Source organism: Nuphar pumila, chromosome 10 (assembly GCF_984573655.1).
Source record: "Nuphar pumila chromosome 10, dmNupPumi1.hap1.1, whole genome shotgun sequence".
Taxonomy (NCBI): Eukaryota; Viridiplantae; Streptophyta; class Magnoliopsida; order Nymphaeales; family Nymphaeaceae; genus Nuphar; species Nuphar pumila.
In genome coordinates this window covers 108,672,833-108,691,734 of record NC_143258.1, presented here as the reverse complement: position 1 = coordinate 108,691,734, position 18,902 = coordinate 108,672,833, and the positions used below count along the sequence as shown (strand labels likewise).

The window sequence follows — 18,902 nt, the reverse complement described above, 5'->3', positions numbered from 1 at the left end:
GTGGGCTCTGGGCCATGTCCAGACCTAGGTTGACGTTAGCCCATATTTAAATATTTTTCATAAAATTTGTCATACTAAATATAAATATTTAATTAAATTTTATTTTTGGGCTTAAAAATTATGGAAAATTAGTGTGTTTTTAGGTGAATCGTTAATATCATGGAAAAGCAAGAAGCAACAAATGATTGCTTTATCTACTACTAAGACAAAATATCGTGCAATGGCTCAAGTGACTGCAAAAATCATTTGATTGAGATGGTTATTGCAGGACATGGGAGTGAACATGGGCATGTCTACTACTTTGCTTTGTGACAATTAGAGTGCTATCCATATCGCTAAAAATCCAGGATTTCATGAGAGGACTAAGCACATTGAGATAGATTGTCACTTTACTCGTTAGTATATCTACTTTGCTTTGTGACAATCGCCAATTTTTTTTTTGAGATAAAATAAAAAATGACTGCAATTATTAATAAAAATCTATTTCATATGGACAAATCAAACTATTTGCTGCAGTCAGGGCTGGGCTAGGACTGGGCTACAAAAATAGATAAAAATCTATTTCATATGGAATCAGGGCTGGGCTAGGACTGGGCTTTTAAAGAAAAAACAGCCCCCCCCCCCCCAGCTACGCCTCTTACTGTAGGATGAATCAACTTTGCATTCATTTATGGTTTTCGTCAAACTCAACACCATGCATGACTATAAATATACTTTGTAATGGACTAATTAATTGTTTTTTCTTTAGCATTATCTAATTTCTTTAAGTATAAGCTCTATTTAGGCATCACATGGAGTCTAAATGAAAGTTCATGTCTATCTATAAGTTCCTTCCCTGCTGCACTGTGGTTTGCTGCATTATCAGTGATAGAGTGAACCACATCAGAAGATGTAACTTCTTGAACAATTTCATCAAAAACTGCAAAAAGGATTTTTAAAGACTTGGACAAAAAAATCTACTGGTTTTGAAAATACAATTCTCTTTGAATGACATATAAGAAAATTTATTAAGGTGCATTGTTATTTGTCCAACCATTTACCATTATGCAGCACCTTGTATCCTTTTGAGAATGCCTAATTTGTTCATAATAATTTCTTGTTTCCTTCACATTTGCATGAATAAGTTTCCTTATCAAGTTATGATGACTGCATTTTGTTGCTAGATCCAAGATTAGTTATAACACCCATTATTCCTTCTAAATAAATGAATCAGTAGCATCTACCAACCACCATATTCACTTATTCAACTGTGCGTCTAGCAGTTGTAACAGAATGAACTTTTAGTTGTGCCCTAAGGTTGTTCTTGGAGGAAATATGTTCTTAGTATTTACTTTCGATGCTCTTATTCTTGTTCATTATATCACAACTTCTGATCTATATTCCTTTTCCTTTATCTTTAGAACTAGCAACTTTTTGATCCCATGGCATGGAGTGTGGCATTAGACTATGCTTTCATCATCGATGTCCATGTTATCACTTTGCCATGGTTGTTGATAACCAATTTTGGAATCTGTTATTGTTTTTTCTTGGTTAAATCACTAATTGTTTTTACGACTTTCAGGAGGAATCTTAAAGTGCAAAGGACAAACATGGTTCCTTAATAATTCTTTATCTGAGATACCTCTTCGTAATAATCTTTTTGAAAACTCACTTTCTGTTTGCAACTCTTCTTCTTACTTAACCTGTCTTTCATTGTCATGTTAGACCAAATGGAACTCATAAAATGACAGCTAGGATAAAAATGACATTACTTGGTCATCTTAAGAAATGTGAACAGAAGTCTCGTTTTTTTTATGTCAGTGATCAGCTTCTATATTGAAACCACCAGCATTTAACTAAAACCGTCAACTAGGAAAGGACAGTGAACAAGAATGGATGGCCACATGCGCTTCCTGAGTGGACCAAACATATTCTTGTGAATGTGCGGCTATGTCACAGGGATTTGGCCAACTAGGTGCTGCACCCGCATCGATGCGACGCGGGTGCGACACCCGGTGCGATCAACCCGACCCTGTGTGTGGTCAACACACCCAAGGTCAATTTTGTCCAACTTTCCTACAACAACAACAACAACAACAACAACTACGCCTTCATCCCAAAACAAATGGGGTCGGCGATATGAACCAAAAAAGAAAATCATTCTGGGTCTTCCACATGAATCCTTCTCCTCCAATCATTTCTATCCAATGCCATGTCCTCGGTGAGGTTCAAAGCATTCATATCCTTTCCTATCATCTCCATCCAAGTCTTCTTAGGCCTACCCCGACCTCTTTTAACTAATATATTTTCTCATTTCTCCATCCTTCTAACTGGAGCATCATTAGGTCTTCGCCGAATATGTCCAAACCACCGTAAACGATTCTCTCATCTTATTTTCAATGGATGCAACGCCTACCTTCTTACGTATCTTCTCGTTCTGAATCTTATCTTTTATTGTATTTCCACACATCCATCTAAGCATACACATCTCAGCTACACTCATTTTTTGAATATGATGTCTCTTGGCAACCCAACATTCCGTACCATATAGTAAAGCGGGCCTAATTGTCGTCCTATAAAACTTTCCCTTCAACCGCAATGACATTCTACGATCGCACAACACTCCAGTTGTACTTTTCCATTTCATCCACCCAACCTTTATCCTATGATTTACATCTCCAGCAATTTCTCCATACTTTTGAATGATAGATCCCAAATATTTGAATCAATCATCCACCGGTATTTCTTGCTCACCAAGCTTCACTACACTCCCATCACTACTTCGTTGCTTACTAAACCGACATTTCATATATTATGTCTTACTCTTACTCAACTTAAAACCTCTTGCTTCCAATGTCTGTCTCCATAATTCTAACTTAGCATTAACCCCAGCTCTAGACTCATCAATCAAAACAATATCATCAGCAAACAACATACACCATGGCACATTTTCTTGAATTGATCTCGTAAGCTCATCCATCGCCATAACAAATAGGAAAGGGCTTAATGTAGATCTTTGACGTAACCCAACCGTTATAGGAAAATTGGTTGTCACCCCTCCACACGTGCGGACATTGGTTACTACTCCTTCGTACATATCTTTAATTATACTAATGTACTTGAGAGAAACACCTTTCTTCATCATTGTCCACCAGATAACGTCCCTAGGTACTCTATCGTATGCCTTCTCCAAATCAATAAAAACCATATGCAAATCTTTGTTCCTCTCTCTATTTCTCTCAATAAGTTGTCTAAGAAAATGTATAGCTTCCATAGTTGATCTTCCAGGCATAAAACCAAATTGATTCTCCGATATCATGACAACCTTCCTCAACCTAGACTCAATCACCCTCTCCCAAAGTTTCATAGTATGACTCATGAGTTTTATACCACGATAGTTTGTGCAATCTTGTATATCACCCTTATTCTTATATAGAGGCACCAAAGTACTCTTCCTCCACTCATTAGGCATCTTATTTGTCCGCCAAATCTTATTAAAAAGATTTGTCAACCATTCTAAATCTTTCTCTCGCAAGCATTTCCAAGCCTCGATAGGTATACCATCTAGGCCAACTACCCTTCTTGATTTCATTTTCTTCAAAGCCTCTGCAATTTCTTTCTTTTGAATCTTGCATATGAAGTCACAATTCATCTCATGAAAAGGAATGGACATGTCTCCAAGATCCTGACCATGACTTCCATTAAATAGCTTATCAAAATAATTTTTTCATCTCTCCTTAATCTCCTCATCTTTGACTAAAACCCTTTGCGTTTCATCTTTGATACATCTAATCATACGCTTATCCCTCAATTTCCTATCTCTCATCTTTGCAAGCCTATAAATATCCTTCTCGCTCTCTTTGATATCCAACTTGTCATAAACCTCCTTATATACTTTATCCCTTGCGCTTCGAAATACTTTTTTAGCTCCCTTCTTTGCTATCATATACTTTTCCAAATTCTCATTATCACGTCTCTTACTTAGATTTCTATAACACTCTATTTTAACCTTAATAGCTAATTTGACATCCTCGTTCCACCATGATGTATCCTTACCTAGTGGTGCACCGCCTTTATACTCACTCAATATCTCCTTAACCACCTTTCTGATGCCACCCGCTATCTTATTCCATATTGATTCTGAATCCTCCTTGAGACACCAATCAGCTTCCTTAACTACATGCTCTACAAACATTCCTTGTTTAGCTCCTTTCAGTGCCCACCACTTAATTCTAGGATCTATCCTATGTCTACCCCTTTTGCGGCATTTTGTAATTCTAAGATCTAAAATTAAGACTCTATGTTGTGTAGCTATACTTTCTCCCGGTATAACCTTATAGTCGATGCAACAACCCCTATCTCTCTTTCTAAGTAGAAAAAAATCTATCTGACTCGTATTAACCCCACTTTTAAATGTTACTAGGTTAGACTCCCTTTTCCTAAACCAAGTGTTTGCTAAGATCATATCATAGGACAAACCAAAATCTAAAATCCTTTCTCCACTTTCGTTTCTTTCTCCTATACCATAGCATCCATGGATACTCTCAAATCCATCCCTGCTAATGCTTACATGTCCATTAAGGTCACCGCCGATGAAAAGCTTTTCTCCATAAGATATCCCTTGTACTACTCCATCTAAATCTTTCCAAAATTGACGCTTAATGGAATCATCTAAACCTACTTGAGGTGCATAAACATTAATAATATTAATAATATCCGTACCTAATACTAATTTAATAAGTAAAATCCTATCACCCTTCCTACGAACCTCAACTATATTATCTATAAAATCATGACTAATAACAATCCCTACTCCATTCCTATTCCTATTTATTCCTTTATACCAAATCTTATATCCCCAAGGTTCTATCACTTTTGCTTTCTCACCTACCCATTTGGTCTCTTGTAGACATAAAATGTCAATCTTTCTCATACACATAACATCTACTAACTCTACAAACTTACCAGTTAAAGACCCTATGTTCCAAGTGGCTAACCTAATTTTATGGTCTTGAACTATCTTCTTTACCCCCACCCGTCCAACAAAGTGAGGGAACCCTTGCCTATTTGACACCACACCCGGGCGCCGGTGTGACGCGTTGCTTCTGGGCGACGACCTAGCAACCCTTGCCCATTTATCGCTGCCTCCGGGCCTATAGAGTACAACACGTCGCTCAGTAGGGAACGCCCCAACGAAATTCTCATATTGGTTCATATTCATAGGGTATGACTAAGTTTTTATGCTGGCTGTCACTGGCCTACCACAACCCTCCTCCTTTATCCGGGTTTGGGACTGGCAGTGTATAACTAAACAGTTATACACAGGCGGAGTTTTTGTCTAACTTTCCTACTTAAAAAAAAAACATTTCGGATGAAATGGACTGAGGAGTGGAGGATTAGGACAAATTTTTTTGCCCTAATCCTCCCGACCTCTCCTCCTGAAGCCGCCACCGCCGCCGACCTCTCCTCCTGAAGCCGGCGAAGGGTATCCTCAGGTACGTACATCTCTCTCTCGTTCCATCTCTCTGTTTCTATCTCTCTCTGACTCTCCTTGTTCCTCTCTCTCACTGCTCTGTCTCTTTTCTCTCTGTCTCTCACTCTCACTCTCTCACCGACCCCTTCGTCCTATGTTCAACTCCCACCGAGTATGCAGGTGCTTTTCATTGGTGGGCTTCGTAAGGACTTGGGTGTCGATGACCTCACCCGGAGATTACCTGCTTTGGTTCGTCATAAAAAAATATTTCTCAACCCTGATAAAACCATCCTTCACGCAATTAGACATCGATCACGAGATGGAATGATGCATTGATGTTTTGCTTGACACTTTGATGATTTCTCGAATTTGTTCTTTCAAAGAAAGAAAAGATTTCTCGAATTTGTGGGTTTGGGAGATAACTGTTAAAACTTATATATATATATATATATATATATATATATATATATATATATATATATATATATATTTTCCCTCCCACACCCCCGCATCCCCACACCCAAGTTTTTTTAAAGTGCCGCATCCCCGCATCCGCACCCGCACCTGTACCCATGTGACATAGATGTGCGGGCATGGGCTTGGTTGTGGGTTTGCTTGCTTGTGTGTGTTGTGGATGTGTTTTGTGTGAGAATCATGTGCATGTGTGTTTGGTGTCATGTCTGTGAGCATGTGACCCTTAGGTGGAAGGATGCCTATCCATTGGTTGTGTAGATATTGTTGTAAATGGGCCATTGTTACCTATAATAATCTACGCATTGTTTTAATAAAACTGTAATTAATATAGATATTCATTTGTTATCTATTTGTGGAGGTCATACATATGAGATAATTTGTATGGTTCTGATTTTGCTCATTCATGTTTTGGTCAAGTTAAAGAATCTTGCTTATTTTTGGTGTGCAAAAGATATATCTTGTAAATAGGCACTTTTCATGTGAATATATTGGACAGATACAACTGGTTTATGATACGAAGTTTACAAGATTTACATGATTTATCTCATTTATTTGTTCTTTTTTATATAGGCCATTTCTTGTGAATGAACTGGGGCAGCAACACCTGCTTCATGATAGAAGGAAAGTTTATGAGGTATGTACTTTATCCAACCAGAATTCCTTTTTGGGTTGTTATATTTTTATTACGTCTTGAATTCTATTTTGTTTGGAGGCCCTTTATATGCCAAGGGTCTTCATGAAGGTCTTTCTACCTATTAAGAGTAGGATCAACGCAATCCTCTCTCTTTCTTTTTTAGTTTTTTGAAAAGATAATGTGAAATTATTTAATGCAGAAAGAAAAACAAAAAAGTTGTGAAACATGACTTGAAATACACATGTTGCCTTAGGGAAGATTTCCTTTGACAAAAATGTCGTTTTGAACTATCACTCATCTCCTCCACTATTTCCACATTTCCCTTCCCCACTTTTTATATATCCCAAGCAACATAAACTAATGTAAGAACCTAATGTGTAACATTCTCATTGCTTTTACCCTGATTCTTGGAACAGTGGATCTGAATTTTAGGTTGCATAAGCTTGCATTGTTATAGAACATTGAGCTCAAAACCAGCCTTGAGCTTATCCCGTCTAGCTTACATGCTTGGCTTGTTTTTAATTTTGGGCCTCATCTGGAGCTCGAGCTGTGATTCAGGCTCAAGTTTATAGTGGTGCATAATGGATTGGAGCATCACTATGTGAGAGCATTTTTGGACCTTTGGGTCACTCTAGCTCGGTTTCTTGGCTTCTATATTTCCCAAATTGAGAATCATGTTCTCAGTGACATGAAATACTTTTATGGGTTTTCTATATATCTCAATAAATGTGAACATATGGCCATGCTAAAAATATCCTTGTAATTGTTAGTAAAACATTAAATAACTATAAAGACTATGTATATGTATGTGTGTATTGCTATGGTCAATTGTGTTGCTATCGACCTAACATTTCACATAATTTTTAGTATTTAGTTTTCTTTGGCAAATCTGACACTGTAGATGTGATGTACTTTGTCCGTTTAGTGGGATTGATTTTTAATCACCGGTTTCATCACACAAGCAGATTTTTTCAGTGATTCAAAAATCAATGACGTTATACTTCAAAATTTCTCAATTTAGTAAAGCATAGTGACAAATGCAAAAGAACTCACTAAAGAAAATTTTGATGTGGCTTTGAGAGTACTAGTCGGTCAGTTTTACCATTTCAGGGTTTGTGGTTGAACTAGAAATCTCCTACTTGTTAATGACGACCTGCTAGTTTGTGTAGATTGTATTAGTACAGGTTTGCTGGTCCAGTCAACTAGGCACAAATTAATTGAACCAGTTTACCACCTCAGGTATTGTGGTTGAGCTAAAAATGTCCTACTTGTTAAACAAGATGGGATCTATGCAGGTGAATGTGGGTGAATGTGATGTGCTTGTTTTGGTTCTATGGGCCTCTACTGCTTTTCATTTTCTGCCTGTGTAAAGTTCTGCATTGACTTTTATTTTGTAATAGTTTGTGTTTGAGGGTTCTCTTGAATAGAAAATTCTTTGCTTTTAAAAGTTTTGTAGACAACATTCATTCAGTTCTGTTGTTTATCATTTTAGCAAACAACATGCACTAACTAGTGAAAGCTGATTCACAAAGTTCAATGTCCTCTAGAAGTTATTCTTCTACTACTGGATCAAGTATCAATTCTAGCTATTTTATCCTTTCTATCCCAAGTATATATGACATCTTGTTTCAGAACTCTTTTTTCAATTCAAAATGAGTTTGAGATCTATTATGATTGAGTAGTCTACACTTTGTTATGTTATTCTATAATTTATCTCAGATCATATTGATGCTTTCTTTATATAGTAAATGTTGTGAGCTAATTATTTGTATTTCATTGTTAGCGGCTCGAAGTATTTGGAATTCCTGTTCCAAATTATGCTCTTGTAAATAGGGAATTTCCTTATCAAGAGCTTGATTGCTTTGTTGAGCAAGACGACTTTGTCGAGGTTCATGGGAAACGCTTTTGGAAGCCATTTGTGGAGAAACCTATAGATGGTGAGGATAATCCTTATGAACTAGTCAGATGATCTATTGCAAACATCTATCAAATGCTTTTCACATTTAATCTTGGTATTAATATAAAAGTTACTTTCTATGATTTTTAACAATCAACAAATTAAAGTATGCTTCTTCAATGACAATGGATCTTGCCTTTTGTCTTTTGCATTCCTTGAAATGTACTTTTGCTATATGAAATGATATTCTGGGCTTTTTTTTTTTAATAACGGAAAATTTATTCATAGGACTTAGAAAAGGTGACGGGATATCACTCTAGTGCAGATAAAGAATATGTAACAGCTTGAATCATAACTATTAATTATGAAGGATCCATACTAGGCCATTTCAGTGTTACTGGAAGCTTCTTAGGTAGGTAGGAAACGTGCTTCACGGAAACTCACTTCGGAAGCGCAATACTCGTTGCTTTCGAAACTTGATGGGATCTCGATTCTCTCACGTTTCTCCTATGCTTCCCATAAGCTTCATTCATGTTTCTTACGTGCTTATATTTCCTCTCAACACTTTTCATGTTTTTATTTTGCTTCATCTCATGCTTCTTACTCACTTCCCATGTGTTTTCTCTAGATATGTAACCATCATTTTTAGATTTTTGACAAAAGTATAATTCTTACACGAAAAAGTCATGAAATTTAAGAATAGTTATTTTTATTCGGTTCCCATTCAATTTCCGTTTTACTGAAAACTTTAATTTAGTTTGGCCTAGATGTTGGCCTGTTTTACAAGATGTACCTTGTAAAGTGAAGATGGAGTTGGTTGGCTCTTGCCAAGCTTTCTAATTTGGTTGGGACTTGTTAGATTTACTTGTGATTAATTCCTGTCTCAAATTTAATCCTATGGGATCATCATTTTGTCTCTTGCAGTTTAGAAACCATAATTCTGGTGCAATCATCAATGACTTTTTTGACTTTTTGAAATGGACTAATTTTATTTAAATTTGATAATAAGTTAATAACAATGTTGACAACCATGAGGAATCTGCTTTAAGCATACTTCATTAACTTGATAACTGTGCAATTTTTTGGATTTAAAACTTAAAAGTGATTTTAATGGGTGATCATGTGCAAGAATCAACTTACTTGTGGCTTGCTTGCCTTTATGATTCTTTCAAATTTTGATTTGGATTGTAATTGCTGGAACTCATTATATGTTTTTGTTTTGGTCAGCCTCCGTAGCACTACCCAAGGGCCCTTACTCTAGGGTCTGTTGGGATTTGACCGTTAGATCAATGGTTAGTGTATTTTCTTGAAGGAAAGGAATATAGCTAAGAAAAGGAATAGTGAGAAAAATTAAAAATATATGTAATAGTGGTAGTGTTGGGATTTATGTAACACAAACACGTCACTTAGTATTGTAAGAATACAAGCGAAAAGTGAAAAATACAAATGCACAAGTACAAATACAAGTCCACTAAGGGACAACACAAGACACCAAGGCACTACACAAGCACAAAGTGCAAATACAAGCTTTAAAGAGCCAAGAGAGAGCACAACAAGATTAAAAAAAAACTATTATTGAAGGCCAAATGTTAGAACATGCATTGGAAAATGCAAGAGGAGTGACTTTAAATAAGCACTCCAAGATAAAGGGGCTGGTCCAACTAACCGTTGGACCAACAACTATAATTATAGCCGTTGGGATTGGCAGTCCAATGACTATATTACAAAAAAAATATAAAAAAAAGGAAAACAAAAAAACATGTCAGTCCCTAGAGGGTTAACACCTATTACATGAAAAATGATTGAAATACCCCTAATGAGTATTTCAGATTACACAACACAGAAAATAGAAATATATATACAAAAATGCATATAATTTAGCACTTCCCCTCAAACTTACGGTGTGATCACCAAAAGTTTGCTAAGAAGAGAAAAACTGAGGTGAGGGCAAAGCCTTAGTGAAGAAATCCACCCATTGACATTCCGAACTCACATAAAGTAATTCAATAGTTCACAAAAATTTCTCTCAGATATAGTGGCAGTCCATCTCTATATGTTTGGTTCGTTCATGGATGGTGTGATTGCTTGCAATATAGATAACACTCATATTGTCACAACATATCTTCAAACAACTAGAGATGACTAAGCCCCTATTTTTGAGAAGACTCCTCAACGGGTTGATCTCCATAGTTGTTATTGCGAAGACTCAATATTCAACTTCAATGGATGATAGAGAAACCTTCTACTGCTTCTTACACCTCCAAGAAATAAGAAAGTTCCCTTAAAACACAAAACCAGTAGTTAAGACTATCATTAGGATTGCTTCCCAAATCTGTATCAATATATGCAATTAAATCTAAGAAAGAAGAGGAGGATTAAAATAACCCTTTGTTTATAGAATTATTGATATATTTTGACAATTCACATAACAACATTCATATGCACAATAGTATAACAAAATGAGAGCCTTCAAAATCATAAATGTCCACCGATACAAATCTCAAATGGACATACACTAAAGTGGGCTTCAAAAAGCACACTCACAATACCCACAATAGCGATACACAAAAGAACAATCTCAAATAATAAATAATATTTTATTCAACTCAAATATGCTTGTAAAAGCATTACAAGAATGAGGGGATTCATCCCCTTTATACACACAACAAAGAGGGCCAAAATGGGCTCAAAAGAGAGCCCATTGTAGCTGTTGGAGCTAGTCCAATGACTAGATTTCTAGCCGTTGGACTAGCCCCAACTACTAGTGCACTCATGGTTGATTAAGTCCCAAATAAGGGAAAAAGAAGAAAAAAATAAGTAAAGAAAATATAAAATGTATACAATAATATAATATATACACACATGTATATATATATATATGTATATATGTATACAAATACATACACATGTTGAGACATGTGTATGTATATAAATATATAATACATATACATTATATTTACATTTTAACATTCTCCCTCAAACTTACGGTATAACAACTGAAAGTTTGCCTAGAAGGAAGTGAAATCTAGGAACAAGGAGAGGTTTGGTGAAGAAGTTAGCCAATTGATATTCTGATAAAACAAACAACAGATCAATGTTTCCTTGTAGGTATTCTTTTCGTACATAGTGACATTCCATCTCGATATGTTTGGTGTGCTCATAAAACGTATGGTTGCTGACAATGTAAATTGCACTTTTGTTGTCACAACACATTTTTGAAGCTCCTGCTATTTGAATGCCCATATCTGCTAATTATTGTCTTAGTCAGACTGCTTTCATAGTGGTAATAGCCATGACTTGGTACTTAGCTTTTGTAGATGACAAAGGGACTTTTTGTTATTTCTTATATCTCCATGAGATTAGAGGTTCACCTAAAAACATTAAAAAACCCTTGGTTGAGTGCTGGTTGTTAGGATCACTTCCATGAGAATGAAGATGATAAGAAGATGCATCTAGAAATGAAAGTTTTGATATATCTAATAATTCTTAAAATAGTTCTCATATTGTAACAACCCCAACTCATCTCCGTTGAAAATTGAATTTCTGTTTTTTAAAACAATTGCAAAAACAACCCTAGAGACCCTGGACTTTTATAGTCATAACACATCCACAACCACAAGGGAGCTTACGCTACCATTTTCCAAACCAAAATGACTTTACTCATTAATTTATAGTCTAAGAGCAATAACAATGAATATCAAATAAAACTAAATGGAGCCACTCTGTCTCAAAGTGAAATGTCCAGTAGTCCTGTGGTCCCCGTAGCTTGCACTAGAGTATGTCTCATCACTCATTAGAGGCTGTGAAAAATATGAGAAATACGGTGTCAGAATCATAAATCCTGCGTATAAATTTCTCTAATGAATCAAATAAGCAAGAAGGGCCTAAATCAAATTCATGCAACATTTATAGAAGAAATATAACAACTATCTCGTACTTCAAATAACCATTCATGCATTTTAAGAATAGGAATCATGCAACATAATATATCACAAGTAAGAAAGCAGTAAAGATTCATGATCTAATGAAGAATAGTAATGATGCATAGATTCAATGCACATGCATGAATAACTTATTAAGTTATTAACAAAGTTTTTTTCTTTTGTATGCATGTTCCTATTAAATGCACACAATTTTAGTTTCACTTTCATTAAAACTCGCGGATACTAAAAAACGGGCACAACAAATTGTCGAATTCAAGTTAGGTTCCTAATTGTAGCTTAGTACACAATTTATATTTTATTACTGGGTTCCACACTTGGCCCTTGACTGATATTAGGAATCAATACCATCCATTTGAACATTAAAAATTAACATATAATGTCGGGATACTAGGAAAATCAACATTCTCTAATGCTACTTTCTTGATATACCAATAACAACAGCTGTGTCTACACACCACTACCAGACAAAGTAGCAGAATCTCCGTAAAACCGTGGTCGGGAGGTGAACCACCTAGTTGAGTTCAGTAGCATAAATGCACACAGAGTTTTGGTATCCTCACGGTTTCCCAAAACCGCAGTCCATGATTTTCACACTAAAGAAGCGATATCTAGAAACCACAGTCCATGATTTTCACACTAAAGAAGCGATATCTAGAGAAAACATTAATTATATTGTTTTTTTTATCTTTTTATCAAAAGAATGATTTATTTCACAATACTCGTTTTGCAAATCAACATGCAAAACACAACATTCGTTTCGCAATTCAGCATGGGACCTCAGTCCGTTACAACATGAAACAGTGCAATTAATTTAAAATTTAATAAACATTAAATTGATTTTTGTGATACATAAAAACTAAACATGGAGCAACACTTGTTCGTGGCCCACATGATATACAGTAGTCCACTTTTGACCACCGATGCATCTAATGCAAAATTCACAATGAACATGCCACTTATGCAATCACTAAACATGCTCTCAAATACACATTGTTACACACCAAATAAGAATTTACAAAAATAACAAATTTCACATGCATATGATCACATGATTGTAGAGGTGCATCTTTCTTTTCATTATTCATCTCATGCTCAATATGCAAAAATGCGTGTGATCATGCTAGTAAAACAACTATGTAACTTTCAAGATTCTCATTTTTCTTGCATGCATATGTATGTAAATATTTTATATGTCATAATCATGGATAATCGCAATTCGTTTTGCCATTTTAGCAAGCTCGGGGTACAACACATACCCATCGAGTCCCAAACCATCCTGCCCGTACTCAGGACAACATTGGTAGTCACATACCACCATTCCAACGCTCATATAAAGTCATGCATAATAGTCCATTCATAAACATGCGTAATCTAGTCGTTTAACATGCATGAAGCCCGAACATTTATCATATGTAAATCTAAAACTAAACATGAGCAATTTACATACCTAATCTGAACTTAGCTATGAGCATTTAACAAATATGAATCTGGATACAAACATGTCTACATCATGAGCATTAATTCTATACATACATATAAACATGTAAATTCGGAATATGTATATGAACATATAGATCTAATTATTCATCTAAATCTGATCATATTTGTAAATCTGCAATTGCAATTATAATTATGTATAATTCTGCACACGTGTGAATCTGGTCTTGTACAAAAGCATGCAAATCTAGACATTAGCATGCAAATATATTTCTTTTTGAAACTGCCCCGAGTTGTACCAGTTTTACTCTTTTTAAATAATCCTGAATCTGGCCAGAAAATCGCTGCCCAGATTGCTTTTTATTTTCTGTTTAGTCTGCCCAGAAATTTTGTTTATCAGTTTACCATACTGTTTATTATATATACATATATATTTATGGTTTTGGTGAATCTGCCCTTTAACAGGTTGTAAGCCTGCCCAGAAATTTTTAAGATCTGCCCAGATGCTACTCTTTATTTTTTTTTGACAGGCATGGGTTTTGATCTTGCAACATCCCAACACCTGGTGACGTGCACTACTAGCTCCCAGCCAACAAGCAGAGCCCCCACCAGTTTATATATATATATATATATATATATATATACACTATGTCACATGGGTGCGGGTGCGGGGGTGCGGCACTTTCAAAAACCTTGGGTGCGGGGGTGCGGCAGGGGCAAAAATGTAAAAAAAATAAAATAAATATATATATATATATATATATATATATATACATACATATATATAAAAGGGGTGCGGGGTTCCCCAGCACGGGTCCCATTGCGCGGTTGGCGGGGGTCCAGTTTTTTTTACTGGTGTTTGTTTGAAGACTGTTGTTGTTACCCACGTTCTGCTTGTTGTGTACTTTGGCGCAACTGGACAAAATTGATGAACCTAAGGGATTGGCAATCTGATCGACGCAGCCTGCTGCGTTCTGCTGACTGTCATGATTCAATCATGTCTAAAACTCCCTAGTCTTTATAGAAAAAAATATAAGCAAAAGGTTTGATGTGGTTTTTTTGGAGTGAGAGTTTTCACAAGGCCTACGACTCCACTGCCACGTCACTGCTTGGGGTTCTTCAAATTTCATTGCATATACAGTTTCACACAGATCTCTGTCTGGATGACAGCTAAAAGAAATTTATTGGATTTGACATGCAGAAAAAGAGAGGTAGGCCTCGTCCCATTACCTCCCATATTCCCCATCCCATCTTCAAAATTAATTAAAATAGAACCAAGGTGTGATAAATTAGTAGAGGAGAAAAGTGAATACTAATAGCCACCAAGGCTACCACCATCATTATCATTTATTATGGAGAGAGAAAATCCTTGACAAAGAAAGATCCGGATGGATGAAGGATAAATCCAAAAAATGGGTTTGGGTACAAAATCCCAAAGCTCTCTCATCAGAGAAAAGATAAGAGAGGGTGAGACAGTGGGTGATGGGGTCGTGGCGCTGTGAGGTGCCTCCCATGGAGGAGACGGTGCAGGCGTTGATCGACACACTGGTGTCCCCTCTTCTCCCTAGGCGTTCCTCTTCCAAAACTCCTTCCAAATCCCTCCAGCAGTCCGTCGGGAAGCAGGTTCCATCTCTATCTCTCTCTGCTTCCTGATTTTTCCCTCTTTCTTGCTTTTTGTTTGAAACCAAAAGTTGGTGCCCGTGAAACGTTCATTTTTTTTGTGATTTTTCCTGGGGACAAATGCATCTTTTTTGGTGAACTTGTTTTTTTTTCTGGGTTCGCATTACGCCCCCCTCAGAACATGTTTTTTTTAAAATGGACACAAATGACCCTGGGTGCGGGCAACACACCCAGGGTCGGGTTGACCGCACCAGGTGCCGCACTCGCACGTGCACTCGCTTCGCGTCGCGTCGCGTCGACGCGGGTGCGGCACCCGGTTTGCCGAGTCCCTGTGGCATATATATATATATATATATATATATATATATATATATATATATATATATATATATATATATATATATATATATTGACAGGGACCCAGCCCCAGCCGAACCAGTCGGTTGGGACTGGACAGTTGCTGTTCCGTCCCAGCAGACTGTGTCAGCTGGGACCGGACAGCAATTGTCCTGTCCCCTAATTTTTTTTTATAATGTAAAAATTTTCCTTTCTTTTAGATCTGCCCAGATTTTTTTTAAGGACAATCCAATGGAAGTTAAAACCAACCAGTAGATCTGGACCGGATCTGCACCCAAAAGGATATCGGCAGATCTGTCCATGTTCATATCCCAACAGATCTGTCCATGTTCATATCCCAACAGATCTGTCCAGATCTGTTCGTCGGTACTGCTGGACAGATCTGTCCCTATGTACTGTTGGACAGGTCTGTCCAGACTTGTCCATCTGTACATATAGCAGATCCGATCTGTAAAGACATGTATATAGTATTCTTCGTCCTTTTTCGATGCATGTACAGAAAAAAAAATACTGTCACACCTATCACCTTGGTAAATGAAATCCCAAACTCCTACATATTCGGTGCATAGGAAGAATCGACCACCAGGTGTGCTCATCGGCATCTCTTTATATATATATATATCTATATATATATATATACATTAAGCCATATACGCATATATAAATTCGAAGCCATGAAGTTCTACAAGTATATAAACATATATACTCATAAAAATCAGGTTTCCCTCTTCTTTTCTACCAAAACATAACATGAGTTTGACTTAAGCCGTTCCTCCCATTCAAACCATTAGAAGAATCTGTACCTTAGTTGGAATTTGCAAAGGGTTGGAGGAATCATCGGAGGGCCGGAGAAGAAGGTAGACTCTTCTTCTTTTCCTCGTTTCTCTCTCTTTTTTCCTCTTTTTCTTTCTTTCTTCCTTTTATTTTGAACCATTTATGATAGATGCCCTAGGGGGTGATCCCCCCCCCTCCCCGCTTCTAGGGCCTTCTAAAGGGGGCTGGAGAGAAGACTTCCCATATGGGAGTCCTTCTCTACCCTTCTTTCCATTTTTTTTGACTTTTCTACTTCTTTTCTTTTCTCTTTTTTTTAACAACTCAACTCTTTTTAAGGTTACTAATGGGCTCTTCTAGAGAACCTAAATAGTTAGCTACTTCTGAAATTCATAATTTATTTATCTTCATAGTAAAATAATTAATTAATAATTACCCAGAAATTTTCAGAGGGTACCTTATCTCTCTGAGAGTCTTTTTAACATTAAATAATTTTAATTTAAACTTTTTTTCTGATTTTAAAACTTTAATTTCATTGGATTTGGATTTTGGATCTAGATCTGGATCCAAGATTCAAGATCCAAATCCAAAATCCATTTGGATTTTAAGATGGATTGGATTCTACTTAATATGGGTCTTGGACCGAGTCCAGATGCATATTAATTTGCACCATATGGATTGGATACAATTCGATCCAAATCCGGCCCCGGCCCATCGAGGCGGGCCTTTCTTGAAAAATTATGATTTTTGGGCCAACCGTAGCCCGAATTCGAAAAAGTAAAATACTGATGAACTCAAAATTTCGAGGCGTATCAAACAGTATATAATTTGCATTTCACCTCCGAAATTTGCTCGAATTTAAAGGTTGAAAATAAAACTTTTTATCACCCTTTAATTGGCTCATTTAGGTTTTGTTGATGATGTGGCAACGGGTACCAGAGGAGGTGGCCGACGAGGTCGGGAAGATGGAGGGGGGCGTCGAGGGCCAGAGAGAAAGAAAGGGTTCAGGGTCGTCGGGGGTGTCTAGCGGACATAGGGAGGAAGAGGGCGACAGAGAGAGGGAGACAGGGGTTGATGTTGCCGACGGTGGTTCCAGCGAGCTGCGGGCCAAACGAGAGAAGAGACGGCGAAGGCGAAGGTTCGCCGACGATTGCACAAAAGAGGAAGAAGACGCGAGGCAGAGAGGAGAGAGAAAAGGGGCGAGGGTTTTTCCCTTCGCCTCTCAGCCTGCTTCTTTTAAAAGACATAGGCGAACAATCTAGAACCCGAGTCGGGCTCGGATCTGGGTCCGATACCGCAAACCAACATCGGCACGTGTCCGACATGTGCTCAGCACATGTCCGAGTCATTTTTTTGTTGGGTTTTACACTATGAGTTGTGCTTTGTTAAAATTCATAAATCTGATATTCAGTCGCACGAAGAGAGAGAGCAAATGAGAAAGAGAGAACATGCTGTTGAATAAAGCCAAGATTCATCACATTGAATCGGCTCACCAGACTTCATATTATATATTTGTTTAATACAAAGATTAGGGTACCAAAATACCTTTTTACAATAGGTTTAAATTACAACCCATGTAAAACCCGCGTTTTCAAAAAAAAAAAAAAAAAATCATACCCGGGCCGGGTCGGGTCCGGGCCCGACCCGAGCCCATCGCCGTTAGGGTTTTTTAAAAAAAACCCGACACAGGAGGTCTTCCTCCTATGCGCCGCACCCCCCCATCGCGCCTTCGGCCCGATAGGGAAACCCATTGGGGTTTCCCCTTTTGTCGCCCCTCGAGCTCTTTAAGAGCATTGCGGGAGGGGGGGATCGATGCCCCGCCCCCCTTCTCGTTCCCTGTAGGCGGCAACCTCGATCGACGCCTCCTCCTTTCCTGCGCACGCCGCCGACCGCCAGCCACCTCACCTCCTCTCCTTCCAGGTACGCCCTCTGCAGCTCCCTTTTCACCTCCTCCCTCTTCTCTTCCTCACCCCCTCTCCGTCACCTCGCCGGGAGGCCGACAGGCGGCTCACAGCCCCTGCCGCGGCCTCCCACCTTCCCTGTGCCCATCGGGGGCCCGACAGGTGGCCTATGGGGCCCCTGTCGTCCCCTCTTCCCTCTGGGGGTGCGCCGGAGTGCCGGCAGGGGACCAATGGCCCCTGCGACACCCCCTCACCCCTATGGGTGATAGGGAAACCGACGGGAGGTCGGTTGCCCTCCCTGTCACCCCCGCCCCGGTCTCTCTTTTTCTGGCAGGGGTCAGTCCCCCTGCCACCCCTAGATCACCTGTAGGCAGGGGCAATGCCCCTGCCGCTTCATGTTTCCCGACAGGCAGGG

At 38.0% G+C, this 18,902-nt stretch overlaps 1 protein-coding gene across 3 annotated transcripts in view; it reads left to right on the top strand.

The window, feature by feature from the left end:
* LOC149827843 (inositol hexakisphosphate and diphosphoinositol-pentakisphosphate kinase VIP2-like) overlaps positions 1-18,902 on the top strand; it is a 214,241-nt gene that overhangs the window by 39,550 nt on the left and 155,789 nt on the right. For all 3 annotated transcript variants that reach the window (XM_090019686.1, XM_090019685.1, XM_090019684.1), the window contains exons 5-6: positions 6,497-6,560; positions 8,344-8,497. In XM_090019686.1, coding sequence (XP_089875812.1) covers positions 6,497-6,560; positions 8,344-8,497 — 218 coding nt within the window. The remainder of the gene's footprint in view (positions 1-6,496; positions 6,561-8,343; positions 8,498-18,902) is intronic.